General features: G+C 48.7%; 1 protein-coding gene across 3 annotated transcripts in view; it reads left to right on the top strand.

The window, feature by feature from the left end:
- Positions 1-11,905, top strand: part of CFAP57 (cilia and flagella associated protein 57) — a 72,967-nt gene extending 61,062 nt beyond the window's left edge. For all 3 annotated transcript variants that reach the window (XM_045166177.1, XM_045166176.1, XM_045166178.1), the window contains 2 exons: positions 3,863-3,992; positions 8,997-11,905. In XM_045166177.1, the coding sequence (XP_045022112.1) occupies positions 3,863-3,992; positions 8,997-9,208 (342 nt within the window). In that variant the 3' untranslated portion in view covers positions 9,209-11,905. The remainder of the gene's footprint in view (positions 1-3,862; positions 3,993-8,996) is intronic.
- The last annotated feature ends 359 nt before the right edge of the window (positions 11,906-12,264 follow it).

The raw sequence follows: 12,264 nt of genomic DNA, 5'->3' as shown, positions 1-12,264 counted from the left end.
AGGATTTGCAATAGAACTTTATTCATTCAGGACACATGTTTTGCGAGCTTCTCACATGCCAAGCTACAAACTGACCATGGAGGATTCCCAGATGAATGTAAAGACTTGCCTACTCTCATGGGGCTCACCTAGGGGAGTGGAGCCCGACACAAGCAATCACTGCTCCGCACCAGGCATGTAGTCTGGCCAGCGCACTGGAGAAGCGGGCTTCAGCTAGGGGGTGTGGCATTTGAGCTAGGCCTTGAATGGTGAGTAGAGGGGGTCAAGGAGCAATGGAGGAAGAACCTTCCAGGCCAAGGATACAACCTGAGAACAGTCAGAGAAGAGTGAGACCTTTGGGGTGTTTGGGGACCCTGGAATCCTCTGACCTAACTTTATACTAGAGCATGGGGGCCTGCTGGAATGGTAGGTAGCTTAGGGTCGCGTTGAAGGGGCTTTTTGTGTCACACCAAGAAGCACGCAGTTTATCTTATAAGCTGGTGCCACCCAAGTTTTATTAAGTAGGTAGGGGTGTTATCTGTTCTGGAAATGTTACCTCTATGGGCAGGAGGGAAATACCGGTAGGGAAAGGCAGGTGGCAGGAAAACCCTTAAGAAGATGACTCTCATGTTAAAGAGAGATGCCAGGCCTTGGGAGGGAAGGTTGTGATGTCAGAAGACATTTCAGAGTAGAGATGATGCGTAGAAATGTCAGGTTGGATGTGAGAGGAAGGCTGAAAGAGAAACAAAGAAATGGTTCACTTGTGCATTTAGGCAAGTGGTGACCCCACCAGTTTGTGGGCTCAGGAAGGACACCACTGGATGCGGGGCTCCCAAGTTTCTGGAATAAATCTGTTGCCTACTTTTTGTACGCTAACCAGACGCTGCTGTATTCTTAAAGATGTCAACCCAAGGTAGGCCAGTAGGGGGTGCTCTAGGTATTTCCTCTCCATGCCCTTCTTCCTGGGAGTCTGGAGTTCAATGTCATTCCCATCTGGAGCTTTCTGGCGTTGTCCTTAACCAAAGGCAGTCCTGGACAGCTTGGCATAGCCTCTTCGTTCAGAAGGCTTTCTATCTAAACAGACCTTGGCATCCCTGAGTGTGTCTCTTTCACATAGCCCAAGTCCTGGTGCTCAGGGGATCAGGGTTAGATTTTCCCTACCAGAGGAGCTGGGGTGGGGGGGAGGGGAGCTGGGGTAGCTCTGAAGGATTATAGGAGTTTTTATAGACCATCCTGACCAAGGAGGGATCCGGAACAGAAGGCTCAAGAAATCTGTTGCATTCACATTGTAATTTCACGAAACTACTCAAGGCATATACAGTTGACCTCAGTGTGACCTCTGGACTCCTCAGAACATGGGCCTCCCCAGAAAGCCCTCTGGTACTTTTATACTAAGGCAGCCCCACTTGTACTTTTCCGAGCTTCCTTGGCCATCATCCTGTGTGAGGTGTGGCCGGAGGTGATGTACATCAGTGGTGAGAGAGCAGAGCCTGGGAGGCACCTGTGGGCAGACACAACCAAATCTGAATCCCAGCTCTGCCCTCCATGCACAGCCTTGGATTCCTCTTCTGAAACTGAATCTCATTACAACTTTCTCTTAAGGTGGTTGGATAGATCAAATGATGTCATGTATGCAAAGTATCTTATATGGTGCAGGAATCTAGTCAGCCCTGAAGTTATTATCTTGTTGTTATCATCATCAAGGGCTTCCCTGATAACTCAGTTGGCAAAGAATCCACCTTCAATGCAGGAGACCCAAGTTCGATTCCTGGGTCGGGAGGATCTGCTGGAGAAGGGATGTGCTACCCACTCCAGTATTCTTGGGCTTCCCTCGTGGCTTAGCTGGTAAAGAATTGGGTGGCTCAGTGCTTGCTCCCTCTTAGCTCTGGGCCTGAAACACTCTTCCCTATCCCCTGCCTCCACAAGGAGGCTTCCTTACACTGGTGACCCCCCCCCACTCACTTCTCTACATTGGATCCATGCTGGACCCCCGTGTCTGGCATAATAAGCACCTAATAGGCTTCCCATTTTTATGAATGAATGAACAGAGCAGAGGAATCAGGTTGCGCTGAGTCCTGGGCCTCAGTGATGCTCGAGTAAGGACTGAGCCATGTTCTGGAGACCCATCTAGGAGGCCATAGAGCTGTCTAGGGATGGCAGTGGGGTCAGAAATGTGTATATCAAAAGGTTGCAGCCAGAGGTCCCAGTCATGGCCACAAGGTTGTCAGGGTGGAGGGAATGGCAGGGGCTCCATGTGGGGCCACGACAGTGGCAGAGGAGACATGCTGAGAGCTGGTGATAAATGAACACGAAATTCAGTTCAAACACAAAGTCAACAGGGTTGAGTGACATGATGAATAGAGATTGCCTGGGAAGAAGTACCTTAAAATGTTTCTGAAGAGAACTGTGGAAATGGCACTTTTAGTCTCTGATCTTTATTCTGATAACTATTACTTTATTGAATGAGGCAGAGGACGTGAAACTAAGTGACATCAACCAAGAGGAGGTGTGGAGAGAGCCCCTGAGCAGGCTGGTGTCCCCGGGGTTCCCTGGGACTCTCTGAAGACTCCTTTCTACCTGGTTTCCCCTGACTTTACCCCTTGATTTGTAATTTCCTCATTAGGAACATTCATCTTATTCAACTTGGCATCTTGCATTAGTTATTCATTTGCTTATCTCTTCCACAAATATTTATTAAGAACCCCTTACGGGTCAGGCAGAGTCCAAGGTCTTAGAATCCAATGAATACATATTTAATTCATTATGTCATGATATAAAGTCAGCAGGGAAGAAACAGAGCATCTGAAAGAAAATGTGGGCTATGCATCTCCAAGGTTTGGGCTGTTTAAAGGGGTTAAAAATGAGGAGAAAACCTGCTGACTTTATCGAAAAACAGGCACAAAGCTGAGCCTGAGAGAACAAAGAAGTGGCAATAATTGGGCATTTCATCCAAGAGAAAGAACATTTTTTTTTTTAATGAGGAATAGTGAAATTAAGTGATATACTATAACTCTGAAGGCAGATCTGACCTGCTTAGATGAAGAGGCGCTGGAGGGAGGGCCTGCCAGGGTGTCTGCAGTTCACATCCTCAAGGCTTATCCCACTGGCTCAGGATCACCCTGTCCTCTGGGCTCAGACTCCCCCCTCGCCACTTTGAAGATGGACTCCCAAGCTGAAGCACAGTGTGTTTCCGGAACTGGTCCATCCTAGGTATATTTGGCCAGTGTTTGCTTCGTCAGTTCAGTCCAGTTCCTAGGAATCCATCCTGGTCACTCAGGCAGGGCTAAGTGCCTTTGCTGTGTCCTGCTCCTCCATCCGAGTAAGGTGGCCACCTCACTAAAGTGTGCCCAGACCCCTCACCAGACCCTAAGCTCTTCAAGTAATGAATGGAAAAAAGCAAAGTGGAGTACAGCACTGAAGAGCTCTGAGCTCTGGGGCCAAACTGGGTCAGAATCCTGGCTCTGCCACATGTTATCTATATAGTTTGGGTAAGTTACAGCACCTCCCTGTGCCTCGGTTTTCTCGGCATTCTGTGGTCATAACAGAATCTATGCATTGGGTTATTATGAAACTTCAGTGCATTGAACCCATGAAAAGCATTGTTGTTGCTACTGATGGGAAGAGCCTGGATGGATGGGAACGGTGCATACTGTCTGTATCTTACACTGCCAGAGTCCACCTGAAGGTGAGTCAACTGATACCCCAAGAGACCAATCCACGAGCCAGAATAAAGACTCATGCCACCAGAGGAACCAGAGATGTAATCTAGAGCCAGGACCAACCCTGACCTTCCCCTACACCCTCAGCCCCAGGCCAGGGGAGCGCCTGTGCCCACTGATCACTTATCCATCTATACTCACTCTCTCCTCCTCCTTTTCTATAGGAAAATGTCTCCCTGATCAAGGAGATTAATGAGCTCCGCAGAGAGCTGAAGTTCACCCGCTCCCAAGTCTATGACCTTGAAGCAGCTCTGAAACTGACCAAGAAAATTCGACCAGAGGTTTCAGAGACAGGTAATATCATCAGTGGCCAAGAAAGACAGGCACTGGGATCCAGGGCACAGAGGCAGCCACAAACAGGTCTCCTCTTGGCTTCCAAAGCTGCCTCTCCCAAGCTGCCTCCTGCATCAGGCCACACCCACCCCATGGCCTTCTGGGCACCTCTGCATGCCACGTGCCTGTTCCTCAAAGGCTTTGTGAGGACCCTACCACATTCAAACACTCACAAACCCAAAATCCTTGGGGTTAGCTAAAGTTTCAGAATTCAGGATCTTTGAGATCTTAGGAAGAACGTACTATATATACTATACATAAATATACTATACGTTACATAACATCCCTAGAGGAGTCTGGGGCAGTGCCCTGAAATCAAACATATTAGTCTTTCTGTAGAGAAACATATGAATATTCACACTCAAGTTCATGAATCTTAAATGCTTTCCATTTTTAAAGTTTTTAGCATTTTACAATTGTGGGTAAGGAATTGTGGACCTGTACAAAGAAAATAAAGGCAAAAAGAAGGACCAGAAACTATTTAAAGGGAGAGCAGGAAGAATGACCCTAGAAATGTTAAACAAGTTAGTTATTGCAGTTATAAAGTTCCTCTGAATTTCTGATAGCCAAGACAAAAAGGGGAAAAATATAATACTTTATATACCTCTTGTATGGAGAAAGGATGTTTTTTCTGGAGAAGCAAACCTTTCTCTGGTACAAAATTCTATGAGGAACTTAATACATGGAGCCTTATGTATTATATATAATACGTAAGCCTTATGTATAATACATAAGCCTTATAGTATATATAAAATTGTGTGTGCATGCTAAGTCACTTCAGTCATGACTGACTCTTTGTGAGCCTATGGACTGTATAGCCTGCCAGGCTCCTCTGTCCATGGGATTCTCCAGGCAAAAATACTGGTGTGGGTTGCCATGCCCTCCTCTAGGGAATCTTCCCTACCCAGGGATCGAACCTACATCTCCCACAGCTCCTGCATTGCAGGTAGATTCTCTACCATTGAGCCCCCAGGGAAGCCCATATATATGATCATATATATAGACTTGTCTCACATGCCATTTTTGTTCGAGTTGAAGAGAAGTTGAGAGGGTCAACTCTGTGAGTAGTACCGGAAGAACAGTATCAGCTGTAAAGAACTGACATGAGCGTACCACATGTGTCAACATGGCTGAGAACCTGGCTTCTTGGAGGTGAACCCATCTTCAGTTAGAAGTGATGCATAGATGCATCTGTGAATAATTGCAAAACTTCTCTTTTAAAAAATATTTCAAATATTCCCGAGCAGTCTGGCAAATAACCACTTGAGACCTCCTCAGGATGCTGTATGATACAGCCAGGTTCTTCTTATTGCTGCTGGGTTGGCCAAAAAGTTTTTTGGGGGTTTTTCCATAAGCGCTTCAGAAAACTCTTAACAAGATTTTGGCCAACCCAATACAGTGGAAACTGTCAGACATAGACAGAAATTGAGAGAAAAGTCGAACGAATTTCCACAAATCCATTCCCCAACTCAAACAAGTGTCAACTCCTATCACTCTTGCTTCCTTGGTCTCTCCAGCCCCAGCTCAGTTATTTCCTGCCTTTTCCACAGTAGGTTTTTCTGGAGCAAATCAAACATCATGTCACTTGTTTCATAGAGCTTTACTCCAGGGAGAGTTCATCTCTCCTAGTTGAAGACAGGTATTACCAATTGTCTGCCTTGAAATGAAGAAGGCTGGCTTCTGATTTTGAACATGAGGCCAGAAAAACAAGTTAGCCCCAAATACACATTCCCAAGTTGTTTAAAATTAACCAGTTCATTTATTAATAGTTTTAAACTAGGCAAAGGCAAGCGGTGCAGGCCCAAGAAGGTGGATAGGCTGATAGGCCTTTGTATGCGGTACCTTCGCAGGGTTGCTACTCTCCCCAGGGCTCCAGGGCTTGACTGAGGAAATGGTTACCAGGAACACTGAGTAACACAGGGAGGATAAAAGGTCAAGAGTCTAGAAGAAATCGAGAGCCTAGAAAGAGCAAGAACCTAGGAACTGTAGCAAAAGAGAAGACAGAAGGAGCAAAGGCAGAAAGAGAAGGAGCCAGACTTCACCTGGAAAGGATGAATGCTGAATGCTGGCCCCATCAGACCAATTAGAGGTCCAAGGCAAGGCTGCCCACTGGCCATTGCTGACCACTTCCTCTTTGGTCAGCAATCTCGCTCTTCCTTGGCCATCATCATCTGTTCGTTTCTAGTTTTTCCTCCAGGGAAGGGGTCGGCAGTGGAAGGAAGGAGAGGGAGAAGCTTGACTGTGGTACGGGAGCTGGAGACATAGTTTCTCAGTGAAGAAGGTGGCAAAGTCATTCGTTAAGGGCAGAGGAGAGGGTGGATTTGACAGTAATTTCTTGGATATGATGCCAAAAGCACAGGCAACAAAAGAAAAAAATACAATAAACGAGACTGTCAAAACTTAAAACTTCTGGGCATCAAAGGACACAATCAACAGAGTGAATAGGCAACCTATGGCATGAGAGAAAACATTTACAAATCAGAAGTCTAATAAGGGGTCAATGTCCAGGATATATAAAGAACTCCTACAACTCAAAAAAAAAAAAAAACACCTGACTGAAAAATGGGCAAAGGACTTAAACAGACACTTTTTTCCCCAAAGAAGCACATGAAAAATGCTCCGTATCATTAACAATCAGGGAAATGAAATCAAAGCCACAGTGAGATACTGCCTCACACTCATTTGGATGGCTACTGTCAACCAAACCAAACCAAAAAGAAAGAACCAACCAACCAAACAAAAAAACCTGGAAAAGACTAGGGCTGACAAGGGTCTAGAGAAACCGAAACACTGGTGTACTGTTGATCTGAACGTAAAGCGGTACAGCCACCGTAGGAAACAATAAGGTGTTTTCCTCAGAAAATGAAAAATAGAACTACCATCTGAACCAGAAATTGCACTTCTGGGTTTATACCCAAAAGAAGTGAAAGCAGGGTCTCAAAGAGATATTTGCAAACTCAAGTTCACAGTGGTGTTATTCACTGCCAAAAGGTGGAAGCGGCCCAAATTTCCATCAATAGATGGAATGGATAAATAAAACGTGGTGCGTGCATGCTGAGTCGCTTCAGTCGTGTCCGACTCAGTGCAACCCTTTGGACTGTAGCCCACCAGGCTCCTCTGTCCATGGGATTCTCCAGACAAGAATACTGGAGTGGGTTGCCACGCCCTCCTCCAGGGGATCTTCCCAACCCAGGGATCGAACCCGAGTCTCCTATGGCTCCTACACCGCAGGCAGATTCTTTACTGCTAATCCATTGGGGAAGCCCTAAAATGTGGTATGCTGCTGCTGCTGCTGCTAAGTCGCTTCAGTCATGTCCGACTCTGTGCGACCCCATAGATGGAAGCCCACCAGGCTCCCCCGTCCCTGGGATTCTCCAGGCAAGAACACTGGAGTGGGTTGCCATTTCCTTCTCCAATGTATGAAAGTGAAAAGTGAAAGAGAAGTCACTCAGTTGTGGCCAACTCTTAGCGACCCCATGGACTACAGCCTACCAGGCTCCTCCATCTATGGGATTTTCCAGGCAAGAGTACTGGAGTGGGGTGCCATCGCCTTCTCCCAAAATGTGGTATAGAATGCAATGAAATATTATTCGGCCTTAAGAAGGAAGGAAATTCTGACATGTAACATAGATGAAGCTGAGGACATTATGCTAAGCCAGACACTAAAGAACAAGTACCACATGATTCCACTGATCTGAGGTACCTAGGGTCGTCAGATTCAGAAAGACAGGAAGCAGCATGGTGGCTGCTGAGGCTGCAAGCAAGGAAGTCGCGGAGCTATATAATGGGTATGAGGTTTGAGTTTTTCAAGATGAGAAGAATTTTGGAGACTGGTTGCACAACAGTGTGGATGTACTTAACACTACTACACTTAGGAATGGTTAAGAGAGTAACTGTGATGTCATATAGACTTTATCACAATTTTCTTTCTAAGTGGGAGAAAGGAGTTGGAGTAGGGATTGAAGTTCCTGAGTGCCACTGTGGGGTATGAGAGTTTGCTGATGTACATAAAGTCCATCTTTTGGAAGCCAAGAATTCGAATCTCACGTGTTACTTTTACTGGTAGTGTGCAGCAGGCCAGATGTGAAAGTGGAGACCCTGGACAGTCGGGTTATCTCGGATTTGTGCTAGGCAGGGTACCTGGGAGCAGAGCAACAAGGCATCTAGAATACCAAAGTTGCTGTCATGATGACAGAAGAAACTCACCATGGGTCTAACTGGACAGAAAAGGGAGTGAATCTAAGAGGAGCCCATTTGGTGGGTAAAACATGGAGCTGTCCAAGAAGATGAGCTCTAAATTCAGCCAAAGAAGAGGTGAATGGAGCACTGGACTGAAACACCCTGGACGTGGCGAGGGAAGGGAAGGCACAGAGCTGGCGGGCAGGCCAAGCACGTTAATGGCGAGAGTTGGACCTTGTGAGGCCCGGCAGTAGGATGAGCCATGAACACCGGCATTGCTCAGGAGGACGGCAGCACAGAGGCAGGAGGAGGGCTGAGGGTCTCCGGGGACGTCCTCAGGGAACATGCGTGGGTGACCACAGCAGGAGGCATCTCCAGGAGCAGGTTTACGTGAGGACGGGCAGCTTCGAAGCCAAGCTGCGTCAACAAGGAGAGCGGCACCCTCTCTCTGTGGGGGTGTGAGGGATGAGCAGCGCGCATGGAGGGACCTCAGGGCAGGCAGACTGGGGGGATCAGAAGAGGGGCTGGGCTGAGGTCAGGCTCCACATTTGCCGTATCACTCCAAAGCATGTCTCTTCACTTCTCCACTGCTGGAGGGTGAAATGGCTCCTCTCTTTATTCCTAGTGTCTGGGATGGTGTGTCTACCCCATAGTAGGTGCTCCATGAACATGTACAGGGGTGGGGGTCGGGGCTGGTGGGGGAAGGAAGGATAAGCTGCTTCTGAAAACCTTTACAGCAGTCTGGGGACAGACCTCCCAACCCTAACCCTGCCCTGTCCCCTGCAGTGTCCAGCGAGGACTTGCCCAGTGTCCCTCCCACCATGAGGTTGAATGTGCAGGAAGAAACTGGGAGAATCATCGAGATGCAGCGCCTGGAGATCCAGCGCCTGAGAGACCAGATCCAAGAGCAAGAGCAGGTCCCTGGCTTCCACCCCCTGGCCGGGATGCAGCTGCCGTCCCTCAGTGGAGAAGCAGATTTAAAGGCCCAGACCAAGTGACACCCTCTGGTGAGACATCTCCAGCCTCTCCAGAAGGTGCACCATGCGCCTTTCCTGGACTGACTCTGGGCTGCAACCCAGACCACACAAGCCTCTCCCCCAGGCCCTGGGGAATCTGGGACACAGGCAGAATAAAGGTGTTAGCCCACAACCACGTCCAACTCTCAGCTTAGCCACAGAGCCGGGGAGGGGGGAAGGGAAAGAGGGACCTGAGGCCCAGGGGGCTTCTGCTCACCCAAAGCCGCCGCTGCCAACCCCTGTCCAGGCACCTGGCTGCCCGCCCCTGCAGAGATCCCATGCCCCTCCCCACACCGGGCCTCAAGGGCAGAGCTATCTGTTAACTTCTGACCTGCCTTTTCCTCTGCCAGATGCATCAGGGTCAGACAAACCTTCCTATGTTTTCTTCTCACTTACGAAACTTAGTGAGGTTTTCTGAGGATTTTCACATCTGTGTGAAAGAGTAGCATCAGGAGCACGGCGCCGTTGGTAGCGTTCCCCGACGTCTTCCATCACCTGCGGACCCCGGTGGTAGGACCATACGCAGAGCTCTGCCCTTCCTTCTCTTACCCCCCCTCACTCTCTGCACTTGTCATCCTCAGTCTGCAGGGCCCTGCCCCACTCCTTCATTTCTGGGGGGTGCCTTTTCCCCATGAGCCTATACGGGCTGGTCCAGCCACACACACCAGGAAAGATGGGTTTTTGTGCACTAAGAACCCATATGTCTTCTCCCACCTGGAGAAGACATCCTTCTAATACCCAAATAACAAATATTAAGCCCCCAGTCTCTGCTGCACCACTGGTTGTCTTAAATCTGGCATCTCCAAGGCATCTCCCCATCTTTCCCAATCTGCTTTACCCCAACTCTGGGCACTGCTCTTGAGTTAGTTTCCTAAGTAAGAGCTGAGACAGAGCTGTGAAGCTTGCCGAGGCTCTCCCAAAGGTTGAGAACAACAAAAGGAGATGCAGAGCAGAGGCCCCGAAGCAAAGTCTACATAGATCTCTCTCTCTCCTGAGCGACTCCCCACCCCCACCCCCAGCCCACACCGTTTTGCAGGGGCCAGCTTATTCCCTCCAGACCAGGGTTCACCCAGCAATGTCCCCTGCCCACAGGGAGACTGGGCCCAGAACATTATCATGCCGAGTAGACGGGCTCTTCTGGGAACTCAGACTTCTCCATCCCAAACTAGCTTTACCCTCTTCCAAAGAAACTGACTCGGAATGAGGTTGGGGAGGTCAGTAGGGCCAGATGGTGGGGATCATGAAGGCACCTTACAGGTCGGGGACCATCCAGAGGCCACCGCTGAGCCACTGAGAGTCACTCCCCACTGCTTCCCAAGCTTTGCCAAATAGGCCTCCTTTCAGTCCCTGCCAAATTCTTTCTTGCTCCTGGGTCTTTCCACATACTGTTTGCCCTGCCTGATATCCTGCCACCTCCACCCCTCGTTCAGTGAGCCTCTCCTCATCTATCAGGTCATAGCTGAAATGTCACCACCTGAGAAAGACCTTCCCTGATCCATTCCTCCCCCGCTCCATCAACTTCCCTCCTAGTGAAAGTGAGAAAAGTGTTAGTTGCTCAGTTGTGTCCTCTTCCAGCGTGCCCTCTTTGTGATCCCGTGGACTGTAGCCCACCAGGCTCCTCTGTCCATGGGATTCTTCAGGCAAGAATACTGCAGTGTGTTGCCATGCCCTCCTCCAGGGGATCCTCCTGACCCAGGGATCCAACCCCAGTCTCTTGCATTGCAGACAGACTTTTGATCATCTGAACCGCTAGGGAAGGCCCCCTAGACCTCCCCATGACATATCCCTTCAGTGTGATGCTGCCTCCCCAGGCTCTCCATTTCATGGGGTAGGGGCTGTGTGTTTTCAAAGTTCATTCCAGAGCAGAGCATTGGCTAAGGGACCCAACTGTGGTGGCAGGGACCATTAGGAGGACTCCATGACCAACCGAGAGGACAGCTGCTGGGACCAAGATGGTGACCATGGACATTCAGAGAAGAGAGTTCTTTTGACTTGAGGACTAAAAGGAGTTATCCAGGCAAAGCAGGAGGGAGAAGGACCCTGCAGGGGTAACTGGGGCTCTTCTGAGGGCCAGAAGGAAATTCACTGGCTAGAGTGTACCAACGTTCAGGTGACAATTTTTTCACCTTAAAAATGGCTTAGGATGAAGATGTCACATTTCACCCTCAAGATGGGTCTTATGTTACTGATAAAGAAACCAAGGACAGCTAAAGTAGCTGGCACGGGGATCAGGATTACAGCCTGGTTTGCCCAGAGACATCCACATCCCATGCTCTTAACCTGGGACTGGAGAGGTGCCCAAACAGAACACTGGGCCAAGTGGTGGAGGTTACAGAGTTTGAGGCCCATAGCATCTAACGCAGAAGTCAAAGGAGCAAACGACTCTGACGCTAAACTCACCTAAGCCCATGGCTGGCTGTGGTCCACTGGGGAAGGAAGAGGTGGGGAAATCCCAGGCCAAGGGAGAGCCCCACCCACAGGCAGAGCCTGGCACCTCAGCCACCAAGTCAGCAGGGCACTTTCTCAGCTGCACAGGGGTGAGCACAGCTTCCTGCTGGCAAATTTGGGACCAAAAGGACAATCTTGTTTATGTCTCCATGTTGTTCTCTGATCGATGTATAGTTGATTTAAAGTGTTGTGTTGGTTTCCACTGTATAACATAATGATTTAGTTATACATGTGTGTGTGCCTGCCAAGCCACTTCAGTCGTGTCCGACTCTTCGCGACCCCATGGACCATAGCCCGCCAGGCTCCTCTGTCCACAGGATTCTCCAGGCAAGAATACTGGAGTGGGTTGCCATGCCCTCCTCCAGGGGATATTCCCGACCCAGGGATCAAACCCACGTTTCTTAAGTCTCCTGCATTGGCAGTTATGTTCTTTACCACTCGTACCACCTGGGAAGCCATATATATACATATTCTTATTATTCTTTTCCATTATAGTTTATTACAGGATATTAAATATAATTTCCAGTGCTATACAGTAGGACCTCATTGTTTATCTGTTTTATATATAACAGTTCATATTAACCAGTCTC

The sequence above is a fragment of the Bubalus bubalis genome, chromosome 6 (assembly GCF_019923935.1).
Source record: "Bubalus bubalis isolate 160015118507 breed Murrah chromosome 6, NDDB_SH_1, whole genome shotgun sequence".
NCBI classification, from domain to species: Eukaryota; Metazoa; Chordata; class Mammalia; order Artiodactyla; family Bovidae; genus Bubalus; species Bubalus bubalis.
The sequence above is the reverse complement of the archived record's forward strand: the minus strand, read 5'-3'. Positions and strand labels throughout refer to the sequence as shown.